General features: G+C 39.3%; 1 protein-coding gene across 3 annotated transcripts; it reads left to right on the top strand.

Moving 5' to 3' along the window:
- The first annotated feature begins 485 nt into the window (after window positions 1-485).
- LOC136674677 (metal transporter CNNM3) lies at window positions 486-18,949 on the top strand. 3 transcript variants are annotated; one of them, XM_066650809.1, is made up of 9 exons: window positions 486-2,095; window positions 4,854-4,997; window positions 5,661-5,819; window positions 6,586-6,755; window positions 9,789-9,885; window positions 10,444-10,574; window positions 11,109-11,235; window positions 11,488-11,552; window positions 14,402-18,949. In XM_066650809.1, the coding sequence occupies exons 1-8, from the start codon at window positions 730-732 to the stop codon at window positions 11,535-11,537; spliced, it is 2,244 nt and encodes a 747-aa protein (XP_066506906.1). In that variant the 5' UTR covers window positions 486-729; the 3' UTR covers window positions 11,538-11,552; window positions 14,402-18,949. The 3 variants fall into 3 exon arrangements, with proteins under 3 accessions (XP_066506906.1, XP_066506907.1, XP_066506905.1); XM_066650810.1 differs by lacking the exon at window positions 11,488-11,552 and having other exon boundaries at window positions 11,109-11,281; XM_066650808.1 differs by lacking the exon at window positions 11,488-11,552.
- The last annotated feature ends 3,684 nt before the right edge of the window (window positions 18,950-22,633 follow it).

Raw genomic sequence — 22,633 nt, forward strand, 5'->3', positions numbered from 1 at the left:
GTGTTTATTTGTAAATATTTGGCATGTAAATGCAGCTTTTGTATTCAAATGTAAACGATAAAATATTTAGAAATGTTCAGTAAGAGTATGGCCATTCCTGTTCTGTTTCAGGTTCTGTAGGGTCGCTGCTCTTGGTTTCAGCGGTGAATAAAAACAAAAATATATATTTCGCAAATTATATATGTAAGGAAAATATAACATTAATTAGTAGACGTCTAATGCAGCACAATTTTAGTAGCACTAGTTTTTTTACTGAATTATTAGTGTTTTTATACAGTTCCTGCTCATCGCAGTTCAGAGAAATAACAAGGGGAAACTCTTATATTTTCTAAATTTGTGTATAGAGATATAAAACCGTTCCTGTTCTGTTTATTTTTCTTTTATTTACAACGCCATGGTGGGCGGGGTTTTCTGCTTTTTTATTAATGTCTCCTATTGGCCACTAACAGAGCTCTGATGTGATTGGTCCAGGACGCAGTGTAGGATCCGCCATAGCGGAGAAAAACAACCGTCCTTACCTCGGCGGCGGCGGAGTGGAGCTGGTCGTGGAGTGAGGACTGCGTTTCTGTGAATGTATTGAATTTCTCCCTATAAATCGAAATGGCGGCGCTCGTACGGACGTTTTGGCCGATGTTTTCCGTGCAGCCGAGGCACGCGGTCGGCGGGTGACGGCGGGTGAGCGTCACCTGATTGGCGACAAGCGCGAGACGACCTGCCCGCTTTTCCAATATGGTGGTCGTCTCCGCTGCGGAGGCGCTGCTGCTCGCGCTGCTCTGCGCTTCCGTGCTGCGTGTCGGCAGCCAGCGGCTCGTGGGCCTGCGGCTGGAGGATCACGACGAGACCGTAGAGTTGGTGTTCATGCGCGGGCGCCTGCTCACCGCGGCGAGGGGTACCACATTCCAGCTGCGGTTGTTCGGCACCAACCTGCAGAGTAACGGCAGCGCTGCGGCTTGGACGTGGCTCGCCTTCGCAGGAGAGATAGGGAAGGAGGCGGGGGCCTCAGGTTCCTCTGCCGCCCAGGAGACGGAGGACCCCTGCGGGCAGGAGAGCCTGAGAAACTCCTCCGCCTTCCGAGTGAGAGGCGATTTCCGAGCGGACGAGGAAGACAGCGGTGTAATAGAAGTCAACGTGGAGCGGGTAGCAGAGGACGGTCCGGTCCTCTACCGCCTTTGCGCACTCAGCGGCGATACGTGGGAGTCTGTGGGGCCGGATAAGTTTCGTTTGAAAGACCCGACGTTTCCCGTGTGGGCTTTGGCTACCGTCATCGTCCTTTTGGTGCTGGTTTGTGCTCTGATCCGGTGCCTGAGCCTCAGTCTCCTTTGGCTCGATCCGCTCGAGCTCTATGTGCTGCACAGCTGCGGCTCCGAGGACGAGCGGCGAACAGCGAAGCGTCTAGAGCCCATCCGCCGGAGAGGAAACTTTCTGGTGTGCTCGCTGCTCTTCCTCTGCGCTTTGGCTCACTCTGCTGTCGGCGTGCTCCTGTACCGCGCCTATGGCTCCGTCCTCCCTGCTGTGTTTACTTGCGGCGCGCTCTTGTTTCTCTTCACCGAGCTGCTTCCTCACATCCTCAGCTCAGGTTACGGCTTCCACCTCGCGCCCGGTTTGGTCTGGCTCGGGCAGGTGTGTTTGGTACTCACCTGCCCGCTGTCTTGTCCGCTCGGGCTGCTTCTCGATCTGATCTTGCGGCGCGACGTGAGCACGTGCAGCGTACGGGAAAAGGTTATGGAGATGGTCCGTGCCAACGTCAACGACCCTTACAGCGAGTTCGTGAAGGAGGAGTTCCGCCGCGGCGCTCTGAGGAGTAAGACGGTGGAGGACATCCTCACTCCGCTGAAGGACTGCTTCATGCTGCCCTCCACCGCCGTACTGGACTTCGGGACCATGTCAGAGATCATGCAGAGCGGGTACACACGCGTACCTGTCTATGAGGAGGAGCGGTCCAACATCGTGGAAATCCTTTATGTCAAAGACCTGGCTCTCGTGGACCCCGAGGACCGCACTCCCATGTCCACCATCACCAAGTTCTACAACCACCCGCTGCACTTTGTCTTCAACGACACCAAACTGGATGCCATGCTTGAGGAGTTCAAGAAAGGTTAATGTTTTTAGAGCCTGAGGGCCTGACTCACATTTAGCAGCCTGAATGTTCGCCACAAGGGGGTGTCATCAACAGTCCGTAGCTTTTGCTGCATTATAAGAGCATTGCTTTAAGTTAGTGACACTGTGTCACTGTTTTTAGATGCAAAGTACAGAGAAGCATTGAAATGCAACCAATACAGAAGAACAAGGACACAGTGTCACTAAGCCCTAACACCCCTTTTGGATCAGCCTTTGAATGTGAGCATGTGAGGATAGGTGCCTCTTGAGGTGCAGATCCTAACTGTGAGTGAGTTACAAGCCAGTTTTGAGGTGTTTGTTTAAACAAAATTGTCAGTGTCATTTGATGAGAGGCACTGAAAATGTGGGCTCTTCCTAATGTTTTTATCGAGGTTGATACAGGTATGGGTTATAAGTAATAAAGGACACACATTACCAGTTTTTGCAGGAAATATAAATTTATCATAAATGAAGAAGAAACACTTTTATTGTTCGCTGTAGGGAAATTGCTTCATTGCATTTGACCCATCTGTGGTAATGAAAACTCAAACGCACACTAGTGAGGAATTCTTCACACACACACACACACACAAACCAGAGCAAGGTGTTGCCAGTTACCTGTGGAGTAGTTCGGGGGTTAGGTGCAAAGTTTGTTTTATCCAATGTTCAAAACGTGAGACACCCCACGCAAAAAGACATTTTTCACTGATTTCTTTGTTTGATCGTGGTTAGCCCTCAATGTCCCCGCAATACACAATCTTCCATGAATGAACGACCACACACTTTCTGATTACAGACGCTGACAGGCAGCTCAGATCGTCCAAACCTTGCAGGAGTTTCTCCCAAAATGCTACATCCCGAGAGCAGCCAGGACTTTCTCACACACTGTCCGAGACAAAGCAGCAGAAACCTTGTGCTCTTATTGCCTCACAAGCAGGATTTTGAATTGAAGGTGTTTGTAACCGAGTGACATTTAGTGTCTTTATTATTTCAGCACATTGCCAGGGCACCTGATCACTAACGATTATTCGCCAGAATAATTACAACTTTGAAAATATTGGAGCTAAAACAAGCAGCATTTTAAACAAGCTTTGAAAACAGACACGACTACACCTTCCTCTCTCAGAACACTGCCACAGTATCAGCACTCTGCTCGTTTCAGACACAGCCATGATGTGAACAAACACTGCATGGTGTTGAAATAATCCCAGCTCGACTCTCATTGGTTGTTCATCTTTCAGGCATTACGTTAACGTGGCCTTTCACACCCAAGGATCAGCGACCACCCCACAGTACAGGAGTTGTAAATACTGAATGTTTCAAATAAAATTATGATTCACAATCAGGGTGAACTCGACCACACTGAGAGAAGATCGAAGATGTAAAGATTGGATTATAGACTCCCCAGACTTCATATAATCTGGGAAGATAGTCATTTATGATCACTCAAAAATCAGGATACTTCTTGCGATTGTCGGAAGGACTAAATTGCCCTGATCGTCCTGTAGTGTGGGCCAGGCTTTAGGCGTGGAGCAGTGCCTGTGCAGAGCATGCAGGAGAAACTCCAGAACGTTTCCTGCACCTTTCTGACACTACCTGGAGTCTTTACTTGGGTGCTACCAGGATAAAGTTTTGGTAATATCGGGAACGAATATCCGTTCACACATACAGCTCCTCCAAGTAAACTGTGGAATATTTCTGCATTACTGTGCGCATGGGGAAGGACAATAGATGAAGTTACATGAACAACAATGAATGGTGCTTGTTCTGAAGCAAGCTGACTATCACGTAGCATCCCTAGTGTGTATTTAACAGTTGTGTTTAACGACACACAGCTCTAGGGCTAACTAGTAGGAAGAGCAGCACTTTATTTTATAAAGCAGTATGGTATAATAACTGCACATAATGCCACAGTCTAACATCTTTGTCACCGTTAAATTTAGGGTCAGCATCTAATTAAACACAGAAGTATAACATCAATATCCAAAGAAAAGCCTGTATTTTCAAAATAGCAAGTTTATAGTATAAGGGAAAAGGCCTTATTAACTTTCAATTGAAGTCAATGTAAAAATATTTTGGAGAATTTCTATTGGTCCATGCATCATGAAATTGTCACACAATGTGAAGGACAGCTGCTGTGTTCAAATGATGTAGTAAACTAAAAATAGATTAAATTTTGAGGCCAATTATATGTAAATACAGTACCAGTCAAATGTTTGGACAGGCCTACTCAGGGAGGGTTTCCTTTGTTTTGGGCCAGTCACCAGACATCTTGTTCAATGGTTTTTCTTTGTTTTTTATTATTTTCAACTTTGTACATGATTTTGGGAGACAGTAAAACTATGAAGGGACATATATGGGATTATGTAGTAAACAAAATTGTTAAACAAACCAGAATATGTTTTATACTTTAGATTCTTCAAAGTAGCCACCTTTTTGCTTTGATGAGAGCTTTGCACACTCTGGGCGTTCTCTCAATCAGCTTCATGAAGTTGTCACCTGGAATGGTTTTCAGTGAACAGCTGTGGCCTCGTGAAGAGTTAATTTGTAGAACTGCTCGTCATCTTAATGTGTTTGAGACCATAACTTGGGTTGTGCACAGGTAGGGGCTGGTGCAGAGTTCTATACAGTGAATGACCCTGTTCCACCAATGACTAATGAGATGATGTGTCTAAACTTTGACTGGTACTCTATTTATGTACATTTCAGACCATCAGGTTCTGAACCACAAATCTTTTTGTTTTCCCCTCTCATAGGAAACTCTCACCTTGCCATAGTACAGAGGGTCAATAATGAGGGAGAAGGGGACCCTTTCTATGAGGTGCTGGGACTTGTTACATTGGAGGATGTTATTGAGGAGATCATCAAGTCAGAGATCCTGGATGAGTCTGATGGCTACAGTGAGTAGATTGTGGCTCTAGCATATAACACACCAAACTAATTGATTCTTTTATCATTCTCTTAGGTTCTTTCTGCTTGTCATTTGTCATTCTTGGAAAAACTTTAGAGCTGGAGTTTGAGAAATGTTGTGTCAGTATGCCATGGCTTAAGAATAACGTGCATTTGGTTCCACATTAAGAATGGTTCCACATTAAGAAATTTGCACCAGCAACATCAGAGCAGGAGAAAATACTGTCCGTGCAATCCTTCAGACCTTTGCGCAATCTCCCTATGTATCTTGCAATCCAGTCATGAAGTTGTAAAAGACTTTTCATTGCAATGACATCACTCAGCAAGCATTTACTTTGTTGACTTGTTGTTGACTAAAATTGTCTTCAAAGTTGCTCTATAAGGACAAAAGGAAAGTTGAAAGTGAAGACTGTCTGTCTTTTTATGGATCAATGAACTAAAATGAGCATTTGTTTCACTCATTTCACCGGTGGATTGTTAGCTGTGTGTAAAATTGGCAAGTGGACTCTTAAGATTTATGTTGAGTACTCCTGTTCAAGATACTTTCAGCAGTCACACAGGTGTGGTGTAATCCCAGAGGTTAAGAGGTTAAATTCGTTTTTGAGTTTAACCTGACTGATATATATATATTTTTTCCCCTCTGCTTTCTGTAGTGAATATGAAAGTAAAGCGTCCTCTTGCCTCATTGGAAATTCCTCTGGAACCACGCTCAGTACAGGAGGAGTTCTCTCTCTTCAAGTTGCCTGAAGGCGAGCCGAAGGTCCGCACATCTCCACAACTCCTGCTGGCCACTCACCGCTTTCTATCCAGAGGTTTGGCCTTATCAGAACACTTTGCTACAGTGTCCAAGTGGTTTCATTATGCATGTTAATTGCTGTGAAGTGTTTTAAATTAATTTTAGCATCTTTCATATATCATGGAAATAACATAAGGTTTATTTCCAGAAGTCGGTAGATTATATAATGTGTCCTATTCATGTGGAGGTCTGTTTCTGTTTGAATCTGTTAAATTAATTGGGCTTTAAGATGTTCTATGTGTTTGTAAACTATAGGAAGTTACTTGTAACAGAAGTATGAAATCTTTGTGCATTGTTGGGTAAAGGGTTTGCACATGAGAGGTAAAATTAAAAGGATAAGTTAATTGAACCCATTATTGTTTGTTATTAAACATCATTGACCTCATTTTCATGCTTTAGTTTTGGGTAATGTGGGCAAACCTGATATTTATCATAAAGTTCACCTCATGGACAAGTGCTTGCAAAACAAAGCCTTGAAATAGTCTTTTATATCCTAGTTTTAACAACTGGGAACCTAGGATATAAATATTGAGCAATGCTGCAAGACATCTCTTATCAGTTTTTGTTATCACCCTTTGGTTGATAGTTCGGACCATCTAGGTAGTTTCTAGTTCCCAAAATGCAGGAAAATAAATGTCTAATGCAGTTTATGAATATTTAGTCCAGAGTACATCACGATAGTATTTCACAGCTGAACAAAGTGCACAGATATTGAAGCTATTATTTACTAACAGTGACTTCATTCCACCTCACACATGTCATTCTCTTTTCTCATATTGCAGAAGTGGAGCATTTCAGTCCACATCGGGTGTCAGAAAAAGTCTTATTTCATCTCTTGCGTCACCCAAGCGTCAACCAGGAAGTAAAGTTTGACACAAGCAACCGTCTTAGTCCTGATCACTACCTCTACACCCGCAACCACCCTGTGGATTACTTCATTCTGCTGCTGCAGGTGAGCTTAACAGGGTGTATAACACAGAGGTTATGTCTGAAATTTTGTGTGGATATTATGATATCAGTCATTCTGTGGGCGTGCCAGAGTTATGGGTATACACTTGTTTTATACACATGATTCACTGTATATTAAATGCAATGCGCACATAACGTTCATTTTCCAAAAACGTTTGGACATAAAAATAAAATGGAATAATATGCAAAAAAAATCATGTAATCTATATTTTTTATTTTAATATAGTACAAATAGACAATATCAAAAGTTGAAATTGACAATGACAATTGACAATGATGGTTTTACAAACATTCAATATTCAAAAATATTTGCTCATTTTTAATATGATGCCAGCAACACATTCCAAAAACGTTGGCATGTTTACCACTATATTGCGTCTTTTTTTTTTTTTTTTTTTTTTTTTTTTCTTTTTTTTTTTTTTTTCCCCCTAAATCAACACTAAGTGTTTGGGAGCTGAGGAGACCAGTCATTGTAGTTTTGAAAGCTTTGTTCCGGTTGTTGTTTGTTATAGGACTTCAGCTGCTTAAAAATCTCTGGGTCTTATAGGGTGTTTTTTTTTTTTGTGTGTTTTTTTTTTAAATGCACCAGCTGTTTTCAGAGTCTGACAGGTCTGGACTAGTTTCGCCTTGTCTTATTGGAATAAACAAGGTCTTCCCCAAAGAGCCCAGAGGACACTGCATCCACAAATCTGGTCTAACAAATCTACATTTTTAATTCTTGGAAATCATGGATGCTGTGACAAAATAAGACGTTCTTTTTAAACCCAGTCATGTCACTGATCTGTTGCCAATTAACCTCCTCTTTTTAAAATAAACAGGATTTTTTTTTTGGAACATGTTGCTGCTGTCAAATTTAGGATGGACAAAACATTTTCAAAAATACAATAAAATATCCTTATTTCCACATTTAAATATTATCTTTGTTCTGTTGTCAATTAGATATATGGTTTAAATAATTTTCACATCATTGCAATCTGTTTTAATTTACATTCTGTTGACCTTCCCAACTTTTCTGGAAATGGTCTTGTAGGTGCTTGCTTCAGCAGACATGTGTAAGGACGTTTACATGATGTGAATATTTATTGATCAAAGAATAATAAAGCCAACAAGGGTCATTTACACAAAAAGTTAATCTTTGCTTTGTTTAACTTGTAATAGAATATCCACTCTCTTAGTAGCTGCAAAAGATGGTTTGCCAGACCTCTGGCTCTTTAGTTGTTAAGTTACTAGCACTGCATGTTGAAATGCAGCAGTTTTTGTGTTTTTTGTGCTTGATGAGGTAATGATACTGTTGTATGGAAGCAAATCAGTCTCATCAGACTTTGAAATGTTACCACCTTTGAATTTGTAGCACTGAATTTTTTTGCAATGAAATTATGCATCTGAATTATGTTGCTTTTTAATTTAGGTCTTCAGATTTCCACCTCTGAATACAACCCCTGGCAAAAATTATGGAATCACCAGTCTCTGAGGATGTTCCTTCAGTTGTTTAATTTTGTAGAAAAAAAAGCAGATCACAGACATGACAAAAAACTAAAGGCATTTCAAATGGCAACTTTCTGGCTTTAAGACACACTAAAAGAAATTAAGAAAAATAATTGTGGTAGCCAGTAACAGTTAGATTTTTAGAACAAGCACAGGGAATAAATTTATGGAATCACTCAATTCTGAGGAATTGCTATGTTCACAGGGCCAAAAACATTTCCACAGTAAAAATTTCTTCATCTTCAGGATATCAATAGTCTGTTATATTGTGTTTTTAGTGAGCCTTGCAGATTTTTGAGACACTTTGAAAATAAAGAGATAATATCCACGGAAGGAAGTTAAATGTGTAGTATTTCCACGGTATGGATGTTGTTCGTATTTTGCCATCTAGCGGCGACAGAATGCAACTACTGCACCATTTTAAGGTGAAAGAGAAAATCTTAATGAATCTATTGCTTATCCTTTGTATCCCGCATGTGTACTCTGAATTTTTTACCTCGTATTTTGGCATCTGAATTTGGTCTATCGAATTTGAGCCACTTCGAAATATATTGTTTGAATTTTGTTTTATCTGAATTTATTAACCTTGAATAATAACAGTGAAAACGTGTTTTTGAAAATTCACGAGTTCAATTCAAGAGCAACAAAATTCAGATGCATAATTTCAGTGCAAAAAAAATTCAATGACGCAAATTCAAAGGTGGTAACATTTCAAAGTCTGAGACAGATTTACTTTCATATTTCAATACTTCCATACTTGTGCTCACTTGTCTTCAAGCCCACTGAATTGTATATGTTTGTATATGGAAACCCATTCTCCTATTAGCAGGCTAACCCAGTGTAATCTGTGCAAACTTAAGCTGAGGCTATCAGACTTTGCTTCTTTGTTAGTAAATCCAGCTGGTAAACAGCTCTGGTTTAAATTCTGTGTTCTTATTGAAATGCTTTTTTGTATAAGCTCACTCATAACTGAGCTTCTGTAAATGATGTGCCACAAGAATAAAACCACTGATAAGTAAAGTTTACATAGATAATATCATTACAATGGCACTTGGTAGGCAATGAGATATATTAATGAGATGAAGTCTGATTATGAACTTGACGTTTTGGAATCAGAAAGAAATGATCAATCAGAGAGACTTTGAGAAGGGACACATTATAATGGACATAATGATTTGGTCAGAGGGTTCTGAAAATAGCAGGTCTTGTGAGGTGTTTGATGTATGTAGAGTGGGGCTCTTTAAACTCAACCTGCTGCTTTAAGCAAAACCTGCTGACAAAGATGTCTCTGATGTGAAAGTTGTTAGAACACACAGTGCATCACTTTGTGCTATAGAAGCTCTTCTGTGAGATCAGACCACATGGGCTGACCTTCACTTTCCTTGCGCAACAGTGACCTTTGAGCCCCATGACCTGTTGCCTGTTTATCACTTGTCATTTCTTGAACAACTTTTGGCAGGTACTCACCATTGCATACCAGGAACACCTGATGATAAAATCTTTACATTAGAGTGTGTGTGTTTTTGTTCAGGGGCGTGTGGAAGTAGAAATTGGAAAGGAAGGCTTAAAATTTGAGAATGGTGCCTTCACCTACTATGGCGTGTCAGCACTGACAGCACCTTCCTCTGGTACGTAAATGCATGGAGATAAACCAGTTAAACTGTGTTGTGTGTGTGTTTTTTTTTTTTTTTTTTTTTGTTACATGTTTGTTGCATGTTACACACAATCATAGATTTAACTCTGAGAGGGAAATCTCTATAGTGACCAGGGAAATTTACTACTACTCATAATTTGTTTACAGATAGTTGCATTGAAATTTCAGTAAATAAAGTGTCACTTTCAAAAACACAAAAATACTAAATTGGACTGTAGTAAAGTGTGAATTATTGGAATAATAACCGAAATGAGAAACTCATACTTTTATTTCCCCACCTTAAATGAAAATAGATTCACATGCCTTACAGTGCACAATTATGTATTGGAAAACAGTAATTTACCAAGAGTCTTTATTTATATATATCTTCTAGATTTAGTTTGTTTATACAAAAACATAAATGACATACCGCATTTAAAACAGTCAAATATTTGTAAATGAAACATTAAAATTTATGTAAATACATATATTTCACAATATTTTTCTATAATCGTATAATATATATACTAGTACTAATCTTGTGTCCATACAGTGCATCAGTCCCCAGTCTCCACACAGTGTCGCTCCCCGAGAGACCCTTTCGAACTGGGAGAGGCAACCAGCCCGTCCAGCTACTGTCCTGACTACACAGTTCGAGCCCTTACTGACCTGCAGCTTATTAAGGTGAGCCAAGAGTTTCTGCTTTTTAAAATCTCCAATCTGTGCAGAATTTCTTTGCAAAGTCAAAATCCTTTGGAAAAAAAAATGTTCCCAACCCTAAGATATTTTAGTCCCAGTTCAGGTAGAAATGGCCCGAGGTTATATTTTCTGCATTCTTGTTAGCATGCCAGTAAATATTCACACATAGAATCACTCAAAGGAGCAGTTCAATGCTGGCTATAAATTTGGCTTGTGCAGTTACCACAGTTTGATCACCCTAACACTATCTTACATGATAATGATATCCAGTGAATGTAACTCTGATTATATTATATTGAGAACTCAGATAAGAATTTGTTGTGTTTGTGGTTGAAAACAGCTAATTCATTTAGAAAGAAAGAATGTACCAAACTTCACCTCACCATATACGACCACTTCCTATTTAAAGTACTGCTTTATTTATATACTCAGCATATTTTTTGCTTATTAACCCAGCTCCAGTGCAAAACATTGATTTACATTGTTATTCTTAACTGTACATTTGCTTCTTTCTCTCAGGTAACCCGCTTGCAGTACCTCAATGCCCTGATGGCGTCTCGGGTAGCACAGAGCCCTGATCCACCTGAGATAAAGATCCTGCCCAACAGCCAGACTAAACTCCTAAACGAGAAGAACGTTACGCAAGGTACAGAGCTGTGACAGAGGGTATGGACCCACCCAACGTAACTTTGGTAATGGAAATTAAGTCCAAGTAACATAATGCTGTTTTGTTGATTGTTTGTTTGTTTTGGTCACTTCAAACTATGCTAGTTTGATAGTTCAATCTGTGAAGCTCTACACAATTTTTTGTTTCGAAAGTCATCTGTCAAACTAAGTCTGTTTCTCTTTTCTCTTTCTTCTTCCTTTTTTTTTCTCTCCTCCCTAATGGCAATCCTAGACTTTCCTCTTCACTTATCATTATTTGATGCAATTGACAACTACTGTTAGTGTACTTTGCATGAGGTAAATGCAAGCTCAGTCCTAAGCATGAGTATGTCCCTGTAAAGCAAAAAAAAAACACACATTATATATAGGCATTATCGAGGGGCAGTGAGTTCTTTGTCATTTTGTTCTGAAAATGGCATGTCCTCTCAACATGGGAATCTATGACCATCAAAACTTTCCTTTCTATTTCATTGGACAACAAATCCATTTTTCCTTGCTAGTTATACTTTGATACAGTGTGTGAATGTGCGCCCCCTCCAGGGTGTGTTCCCGCCTCGCGCTCAGTGATTCCGGGTATGCTCCGGGCACACCGCAACTCTGAACTGGATAAGTGTTTACAGACAATGAATGAATGAATGAATGAGTAAGATTGTGATACAATGTTTTCAGTTACAGTCTAACTGTACCTAATATTGTCAGTAGGAATAGTCAGGTAAATCCTAATCTCCTCTAATGGGCACATTTGGAAATGTTTGACTACATAGTTATTCCTGTGTTTGCGTTTTAGATGCTGTATTGACACTGTATGTCTTTCCCTCATTTCTCTCCTGCTAATAGATTGTATGTATATTTTGCAGCTTACTACCCTTAAGCTATTGTAATGTTGAAGGTCTTTAAAATAGGGGCCAAGTACTGAATGGACTTACACTTATGGTACTTTTCCACTGCATGGCATCGGCTCGGCATGGCTCGACGCGCTTTTCTCTGTTCACTTTTCCACTTGCACAACTCTCCCCATACCTAAGGGGAACCGCAGGCTTTGAACACCACAGTAACAAAAAAGCAAACAAAAAAATGAAGCCAGTAACAAGAGATTCGGTTTACATAATGTGTATTCATGTGGAATTTTATTTTTTTTTATTTTCCCCCCCAAATTAATGAACATGGCTCAATGCCCTAGTTGTCCTTGCTGCTCATCCATCTCTCTTTGGAGTTTTTGTCAGCCATCAATCTAAGGAGGGTTTGAACCTAATCACAACACTACTGTGTAATTTCACGTTTTTTGCCATTGGTTTTTTGCCAGTCGTTTTCAAACAAATGTGGTCACGGCAGTAACCTGGAGAATTTACAAGTGGCTAATTTGTGCTTTTTGAGATTTAGTACCAGCTCAGCTTTCTTTGTGTCAGGTGCTACCAGGGACTACAATATGTGCCTAGTTCTAGGAACCAGGTACTAGATTTTCCTGATGGAAAAGTAAGAGTCACGTCAAGTAAAGTCCATGCAGTTGAAAACGTCATTAGAATACATTCACATTACGAGCCTCAGATCAGATTTTTATTTATTTTCCCTTTAGTGTAACTCAAATCTTTTCAGGGCTGTGGACATGTCAAATCAGATTTGAGTTACTTTTATATGTGGCCCTGGATCGCATACATAACTGATTTGTGGGCAGGCGTCATGAATGTGAATGGCCAGATCAGATTTCATGTGTACTTTTTCGCTGCACACATGCTTCTAGAGCTTTCACCTCAGCCAGCGCTGGCAGTGTGGCAAACCAACAGTAGAGGAGAGGCTCAATCTGCATCCCAAATAGCACCATGCTCCTGCACTCAAGATTACAAAAATGCTTGTGTGCGCGCATACATGCCGTTCATAGACAGATTCATTCACATTACAGACAGATACAGTACACTTGTATTTTATGAATTTGAACCTTCAAGACAGCCAAATCTGATCTGAGCAAAAATTGGAATTAATGAATGAGGCTTGTAATTGATTGTGTTTTGTTCATCTTTCTTTCTTTGTTCCAATTTAAACAAATCTATGTCTTCTGACTTTTTGTGTGAGTTTAGTGGATATGCCTTCTAGATCATTGCCCAAACTCCACATAGTTACATGTACATTTTTTGGCAAATTCTCAGTGATTCCCATCTGATGCTTGGCCCCTTGCAATACCAATTTGTGTGTGTGTATATATATACCCCCCCCAATTGTGTGTATATATGTATAAGTAAATATAATATGTATATATATTATAATAAATAATATATATATTTATATATAAATATATATTGGTGAGATATATGTAATCTCACCAACCTTGTTTGTCCACTCACATTTTCTCAGGAGCACTGTGTATTGCCACAGTTATACACTATAGTCCATCTCTTGTTCTGTATAGACCCTGTTATTCTATAGTCAGGACCCCCAACCTTACCACAACATATCAGGTATAATTTCAGTGGTTGATTGATCTCAAAGCTGCAGTGACACTGCCATTGTGACGGTGATGGTACAAGTGGATGAGACAGAGCAGTGCTGCTTGAATTTTTAAAACCCTCAGTATGACTGCTTGACAGGGAAACCAAACAGTCCAGCCAACAGCTTTCAGTGACCACAGACGAAGGACTGTTGGCTGACCAACACACACTTTCCAGCAACAGATGAGTTACTGTTTCTGACTAGATAGATAGATAGATAGATAGATACTTTATTGATCCCCAGGGGAAATTCAAGGAATGCAAGGACTATGCAAGGAGGACAAACAAGGTAGGGGTGCAATAGTGGAGAATGAGTGGAAACTCTTGCAACTCTGCTGTCTGCTCCACATTAAAACACCACAATCACACCAGTATCACTGCTGCACTGAGAATGATCCACCTCCCAAATAATACCTGCTTTATGGTTGTGTATGTGTTTGTAAAATTGCATTATCATTAAAGTCAGGACATTTCATAATCTGTATATTCTGACAGTGTAAATCTTATATGAGAAAACAAGTTTAAGCATTCAAGACAAGAAAACTCATTTTTAGGTAAGCTGTGCACTTTTTGTTTGCCTTAAATGAGCTCAATGGCATTAGTGGAGTATTTGAACATGTGTAGACATGTAGTGGAATCTCACAGATCTCTTTCTGGGCTTTGCAGGTGCAAGCAAGATCCAGGAATGCAGGTCAGACGAAGCAGCTCCCAGCCAGAGAGAAGCTTTCTAATCCTCTGTCTAACCTACTTTAACTTCAGTCCACATGAGGATTTGTTTTTAACAGCTAACATGATTTTTTTTTTTTTGCATTTAATGCCTTTTTATATCTTGAATGCTTTTTTGTTTTTGTTTTTTGTTTTTTGTTTTTTTTTTTTGGGTCAGTGCAGGACTTTATAGAGCCTGTCAAATGGCACGTCCAGTCATAATTATCCAGTTCCTCCTCTTTTTCATGCTTTTGTCTTGGTGTTTCATATTGTTTTAATTGCTTATTTTGTCTAATTGGTATGGTCTTGCCTCAAAGCCTTTGCTGTCTTTCAGAGACAACATGCCTCCAAGTGTTAAAGCCTGAACTTTGCCTAGTCTGCTTTATTTTATGCTGTATTGTGCCAATATGTGTGAGAGTGCCAGCAAGGGCAGCTGGAACTGCTCTCCACCCCCCTCTTGCATGCATGCAAGTCAGAAACACACTACACACATTTGTATTTACCCCCCACAATTGTCAATTGTTGTTATTATAGTGTAGGGGTTTTCAGATCCAGACCTCCAGATTTTAAAATGACAAGCTGGTTTGACACTAGCATTAGCAGTCTCAGCCATAGGCGCTCTGTCCACAACTTGATGGAGAGTTTGATACTTTCAGTGCGTTAAGCTGGCCTCACTGTCAGGATTCTGCCAGTGCCATCTGCCACCTCTTACACATCATGCCAAAACAGCAGGCCATTTTTGTTTGGCAATCAAGTTTTTTTTCATGCAGTTGTAGGCGATTCATGGCCATGTAAGAAAAGGCAAAAGGTACAGGACTCTGGTAAAGCAGACTACAGCTATAGAGTCATACTCTAGCTAAGTGGTTCCCAAGGTGGTCATGTTCCTGCAGAGCTAATTAATGGGGCATGTTTGAGCAATGCTAGTACTCTGTCAAAATGGTGGGCTCATATTCTACAAAAGTGGGGTACTGCAGAAAATAATTGGGGACCACTGCTCTAGCTAAAATAAAATAAATGTTTATTACCTTTTTATAGACATCGGTTAAACCCAGTCTTAAAGGCAAAATAGTCATAAATAACAAAGGTTGTTCCCCATATTAACAAAATAGTGAATTATTTGATTTGTTTCCCTATACTTCATAAAAAGCTTTTTGACCCTATACCAGAGTTCTTCAAATCGAGACCTTTTAATCCAGGATCCAGGCTGGGATTTTACAACGGCCGGCCATTATTACACTATGCTTGCTCAGCCGAGTGCATCAGATTTTGCGGCTATAGTGTTACACCAGCTGGCAATTGTAAAATCTTGACCTGGTACCTGAATTCAAGGTCTGGATTTAAAGACTTGAAACACACCCAGAGGCCACTTGGCAAATTTTGAAGCAATTTAAGTGTGTCTACTGTCAGATTCTTGTGCTAGTGTCAGACTCTTTTTGTAAGTACAGGGAAATGTGTGAATCATCAACTGGCAATAAACTGTGTCTCATATTCATGTGGCAGATAGCATACTTTGGATCATAGTGCATCTGAAACAGTATTCCTTCATCCCAGTTGTGGATTGCTCTCTGTGGAAAAGTTTTCTCACTGTTTAGACCGGTTTTGTCCTTGTCTGACACCTCTTATTTGTTAGAAACCCTTTAAGTCCATCCGTTCATGCCTTTTTATGCCTGTTTTTGCCTTTACGTTATTGTTGGTTCATCTTAAGTCAAGGCACCATGTCATGTTTTGATATTCCTCAGATAAATTGATTCTTAATCTTGGATTGTATTTACTAAGCATGTCATTGATCACATGTTGAAAGTTTTTCAGGTCTTGAAAGTATGAGAATATACTTTAGCTGGATTCCATTTACACGTTTCTGTGAAATGCATCATCTGTGACCAAATCAGACCCAGTTTTACATTCCCTTGTAAACACCTCTGTTTTCACTTTTCCATTTAATGGTAGGTTTGGAAATTTTCATAGGATCCTCATGCAAGAAGTTTGCTTCTGGTTAACTCTCAGACTCTACTGAGTTCTCAGAAGCATTTTTGCTTATGTAACAGGATTGGGATATACACATAATGGCCAAAAATATGTGGACACTTCAGATTTTCTGATGAAATTGGATTGTTTATTTATAAGGACTTTATCCCCGCTTTTGCTCTAATCTTCTGTGAAGGTTTTATACTACTACTGGAGCAAGCCACAAACGAATTACTGATGTCCATCAGTAATGTGGATTAATTAATTAATTAATTAGAGGATTAATTAAGGATCACAAATGCAACTTAAACACATTCAAAAGATGTTTGAAGGAGCTCCATTACTAGATGCAGATTCTTGATTGCAGTGCCCAGATCTAGAAGCTTTATACCCCTCTAGCTTTGACACATGAATTTTGACACCGTGACTTTGGGCTCAGGTGCAGATGCTAGATGGTGTCTCATTTTACTCATCAGTGCTTTTGAAATGAGATTAAACAAGTGGTGCTATGGAATGCAAGTGCTCAATATTGTTGCACCTTAAAAGGTGTCTGTATTTACTTGTCAGCACACAGATGTTTGGATATATTGTTCTTAAAAACCTTCAGTTTACAAGGTGTGATCAAGATATGACCACTTCCGAATGGGGTTTGAGGGATTTGATTGTAAATCTAGGAGTGTCCTCTCAGAGATAACCCCTAGCTTTGAGGTAAAATGTAAACAGCTTCACAATAAATAGCCACTTTAGTCTATATAGTCCAGTTTAGTGCTGTGTAAAAGACATAAACCAATTCCATATTGGCATATTTACTCTGAGAACTCTGGTAGTTGGGGTGTTTAGATTGAGTAATCATGCATCTTGCTGGTCACAGTGTGTGATATATCCGTCCATCTGGGAGAAAAACTGGCTGATATGTCCACTGAGAAAAAACATTGTTTCAGCAAAGTTGTACGTCCAAGATGATCATGTTTATTATCTCGTCTCGTCTGCTTGTCTCACTGGGGTCGTCTGAACGTTAATATACATGTAGTATTTCTAGTATAGAAACAGAACTTCTCTTTGCTGTGCATGACAGCAGCTGTGTACTTCACTGCATCTGTTAAGAATTTCCTTTACCCGATAGAGTCCTTTCTTCCTGTTTGACAAATCAGACAGTGTTCATTTAAATATAAGCTCATACTGTTAAAGGGGACATCTGCTAATATTTCTGACTGTTTGTAAATGTCACAGAGGGGTTTGATATGGAAATTGCTGATGGATTTTTTTTTTTCAGATGGTGTCTACCACACAAATATGGCAGTTATTTACATTCCAGAGTGACCAGGAAACCTACGAATGATTTTATATGTAGTCATGTAATTTAAAATGTTTACTATGGGTACTAATTTGCTTAACATCAATTAATTTCTCACAGTTACACAGTTTTAGCTCAAAATGTCAACTCATAACTTGTGTATTTATTAAAAAGTCAAGTAATAAGTAGTAAGCAATTATTCACAGCCGTAGTAAGCAATTTCACAGCCGTAGTAAGCAATTATTGTTCAGTAATTTAAACCTTTTTAAAATGGCAAATTCCACATCTCACTTCTCTGAATGACTTCATTATGCAAAAATTTTACATTAACACTGAAATTCCCCCTAAAAGAACATAGTCAACTTCAGCAACCCCTCTCTGTCTGCCTCAGTGTATTATGTGCCATCATATTGTGTTTGTGTTTCTCATCTAAACAGAGGCCAACTGTTTCCTGTAAATGTTTGGACTTGCAACTTTTTTTTTTTTTTTTTTTTAAGAAAATCTCAGTTGATGTTGGGGCTAAGCAAAATGTGTAAAGGAATGTGAGAGGCTGGAAAGAACTTATTGTTTTCTGTCATTCAGCAGGACTGTAGTTATATTTGTTTATATGCATTTAGGACATAAAGCAAGTTTCATGTTTGTAAAATAGCTCCTTGTATTCTGAATACTGAAACATGCACTCTGCTGTGTTATATTACTTTAAATTTATTTTCAAAATCAGTTAACAGTAATGAACATTTGAACATATTAATCTAGTCCCGAGAAAATATTGTTAAGCTGTTAAAACATATTGTATCCTCTGATCAGTTGTTGCTTAGTTTCTGTTGTCTTTATAAAGTTAAACTTCTTTCTGGCTCTATCAGGAGAAGTGCTGTTTTCCTTTGTTAGGATAAAGATTGCTGTAGTGTAATTAACTTGTAAACATAATTTGCTGGCACATGATTTTTTTTCCCCACTTCGAATACAAACAAGTAGCTGAATTGTAACCAGCCAATTTTGTAGAAATTCTAAACTTGTCTGTAATATTGAATACTGCTTATTGCATTGAATGCTCCCAATCTTAACGTTTTCCTAGGAAATAAAACAGACATTCAAAGGTGTGCTTTGTGTTGATTGAAATGACTTAAATGGAGTTTCCAGTAGGTGGAGCAGTTAGATCACACACAGACAGTGTCAGGTTTTTGCCCTTAATCACCGTAGGGGTTATTAGATGTGTGACGTTAAAGCCACAGAAAATGTGTTGATACATCCATCATATTCAGATACGAATCATTAAAAAAAAAAACAGCTTTTGAATAAATATCTGAATATTTGTTTTTCCTCAGTATGTACACACCCTATTTCCAGAAATGTTGGGACATTTTGTAAAATTCAATGAACAAAACATTTCTCAATGCTATGTGAATTAGATGATGAAATGTATTGAAATCTTGCACTAAATAGTTAAAAACAGTCTGTGACAAATCTCTCTGCCACAAAATTGTGAGCCACAACCCATCTATTCTTGTAAAGATTGAGCCTTTAGTGGAATCTCTTATTGGTGCCTCTTTAAAATTGTGGGTAAATAACTTTGTTTCAAGCGCATGCTGCTCGCTTAAACTAAAGTAACAGGTGTGGGCAATACAAATATCACACCTGAAACCAGATAAAAAAGGTCACTATATATGTCTTGTGTGTGCCACACTAAGCATGGGGAACAGAAAGTGGAGAAGACAGAACTTGAGAACCCAAGTTCAAAAGAAATTCAAGCTGTCCTGCAGGCTCAGGGTGCATCAGTGTCAACACAAACCATCCTTTGACATTTGAATGAAATGAAATGCTATGGCAGGAGGGCCCCCACAGCTGACACAGACACATAAAAAAGCTAAAGTGCAGTTTGCCGAAATGTGAGTAATCCAGAATTCTGGGAAAACATCTTGTGGATGAATGAGACCAAGATGGAGCTTTTTGGTGAAGCACAACTAAATGAGTTTTGTGTGAAAAATCAGCTTAGGCTTTTTTTATCTCTGTTTTTGTATAGTTCCAATAAACAAAGGAAATCAAGGAGTATAACAAAACGTAATTACAATATATCTTTGGGAGAAATACTTCATTTTCTGGGAAAATTTCAGGCGTGACAACATTTTCGTCCATGACTGTCTATTTATGTATGTGCGTATATATACATATATATATATATATATATATATATATATATATATATATAAACAAAAATTACAATTTCATAATTACAAATGTATATTTATTTATTTATTTTTATACAGTGGAAAGGCAAGACATGGACATTCATTGTCTGTAACTGCTTATCACTGGGTGCAAGGCAGGATCACACCCCAGAGAGGGCGCCAGTCCCTCACAGGGAAACACAAACACACACAAATTTGCTCACACCTACGGACACTTTTAAGTCACCAATCCACCTACCAATGTGTGTTTTTGAACTGTGGGAGGAAACCCACGCAAACACGAGGAGAACACACTGGACTGGTCAATAAACACAGATAAACACAGTCTTGTACAAGAAGGGCCAAAGTCGTCTCCACTTGCTAAGGAGGCTGAGGTCCTTTGGGATATGCAGGACACTGCTGAGGACTTTTTATGACACTGCGGTGGCTTCAGGGATTTTCTACGCTGTGGTCTGCTGGGGCTGTGGAAGGGACAGGAAGAGGCTAAATAAACTGGTCAGAAGGGCTGGCTCAGTCTTAGACTGTCCTCTGGACAGTCCTCCATAGAGGAGGTGGGGGAGAGGAGAATGTTAGCAAAACTGACATCAATTGTAGATAACCCCTCTCACCCCCTATATGCGACAGTGAGGGCCTTGAGCAGCTCCTTTAGCAGACGACTGTTACACCCACAGTGTAGGAAGGAGAGATACCAGAGGTCATTCATACCTACTGCTGTTAGATTATACAACACTCACAATATGTAATATATACTGTTATCTTGCATATATTTTTTGCACAATCTGTCTTTGCACTACTAGTATTACTACCTCTGCCCTTTTCCCAACAATGCGAATAATCATGTGCAATAACTTCTCATGTGCAGCCATCTCTATATGGGTGTGTGGGTTATATGTTTTGTGAGTATGTAAGTTTTTTAAGTCTATTTCTCCATTGTTTTATTTCGTTACTGTTTTTTCCCACTTCTTATCCAATCCCTAAGATTGTGTGCTGCTGCGACAAGTGAATTTCCCCGATGTGGGATCAATAAAGTCAAGTCTAAGTCAAACTCCTCACAGACAGTCACCCGGAGCAGGTCTCGAACCCACAACATTCAGGTTTCCTGGAGCTGTGTGACTGCAACACTACCTGCTGTCCAACTGTGCCGCCTGTTTATTAGTTTAGCAGTTCCCTTACAGAATGCGTATTTAAACTACTTTGCAACATGGAAATTACAAGGATAACATAAAATAAAATAATGTGTTGCTTCTTTTTGCTAGAAGTTACTTTTCCCTTCAATAGCTGTTAGATTCACAAAACCCTGAAAAATGTGTATACTCCCTGATAAAGTACATTTTAAAAAGATGGCCAATAACATTACAATTTTAGAGTAATTAGAAATGCTGAAAAACATTAATTCACAGAATCCATCAAAGCAAACAATCCTATCTCCAACAAATCATACTTCCTCTCTTTCTCCCTCCCATTCCTCACTTTCTCACTTATCATGTGAATCCTGTATAATCAGTGTTTTTGCTGGTGATGATGTAAAGCTGGACACCACAAGTCTGTAATAGGAGATAATCTGTCATAAGTTTTTATTTAGCTATGGCATCATCCTCAGTCACTTCCTAGCGTAAACAATCAGGAATTCCATGCAAGTCTTTGCTGCTTTCTACTGGTTTAGTCTGGCCTAATGTTGATATATCTAGTCAATCTGCATGTTCAAGCTTGTTGACATCATATCGACGTCTAAAGCAAAACTGGTTTTAATTGTCATCATCATCTCACCAACCGAGAACAGATTGTTTCTTCACAAAGATTTTCATCAAAAGTCTACAACAGCACTGGAATCCATTAACTGCAGCAAGACATACACTGAAAAATATTTTAAATCACGTCATGGCACTCATTAGACATTTTGATATAGAAAAAATAAAAAATAAAACTCATTGATCTCTGAGTTGTCCTGTGACTAATATATCTCAAAAAAGTCAAAAAAGTAGCACAGAATGTACACTCATACTTTCATCAAAATTACATGTATTTTAGTAAGAACTGTGGCCTAATCATGTTAAAGACGCAGCATTAGTCAAGATGATATCCTCCAGACATGGCCGTCTTAATCTCATTGTGACATGAAAATAGACCATATATAAAAGGCCAGTAAATGTGTATAATATTTATGACATGTATTCAGGGCGGCACGGTGGCACAGCAGGTAGTGTCGCAGTCACACAAGTCCACTCCAGGTAACTGTCTGTGAGGAGTTGGTGTGTTCTCCCTATGTTTGCCTGGGTTTCCTCTGGGTGCTCCAGTTTTCTCCCACGGTCCAAAACCACACGTTGGTAGGTGGATTGGGGACTCAAAAGTGTCCATAGATGTGAGTGTGTGTCGCCCTGTGAAGGACTGGCGCCCCTTCCAAGGTGTGTTCCGGCCTTGCGCCCAGTGATTCCGGGTAGGCTCCGGACCCACCACGACCTTGTATTGGATAAGCGGTAAGAGACAATAAATGATATGTAATCATATATAATTTCCAGTAATTAAAGTAAATCTAAGTGGTGTCCCACAAGGTTCTATTATAAGGCCAATGCTATATAATGCTTCCATTGATATTCATATAAATCTATTAGCCACATTAATACATGGCACTTAAGTAAGATAAACAGAAGTTGTGTGAAATACATCACAGTGGATATTGAGTTACCAAAAACGGAAGTGGTTTGACTTTGTCAAGCCAGTGTCAAATCTGTTTGCCAGCTGGACTGATTT

This window comes from Hoplias malabaricus, chromosome 18, assembly GCF_029633855.1.
Source record: "Hoplias malabaricus isolate fHopMal1 chromosome 18, fHopMal1.hap1, whole genome shotgun sequence".
Lineage (NCBI taxonomy): Eukaryota > Metazoa > Chordata > Actinopteri > Characiformes > Erythrinidae > Hoplias > Hoplias malabaricus.

Bases quoted from the DNA above. Each gene is read 5' to 3' on its own strand.
- LOC136674677 (XM_066650808.1), top strand. From the start codon at position 730: ATGGTGGTCGTCTCCGCTGCGGAGGCGCTGCTGCTCGCGCTGCTCTGC. The intron at 5,820-6,585 runs GTTTGGCCTTAT...CTCATATTGCAG, and splicing joins TCACCGCTTTCTATCCAGAG to AAGTGGAGCATTTCAGTCCA. The intron at 9,886-10,443 runs GTACGTAAATGC...GTGTCCATACAG, and splicing joins ACTGACAGCACCTTCCTCTG to TGCATCAGTCCCCAGTCTCC.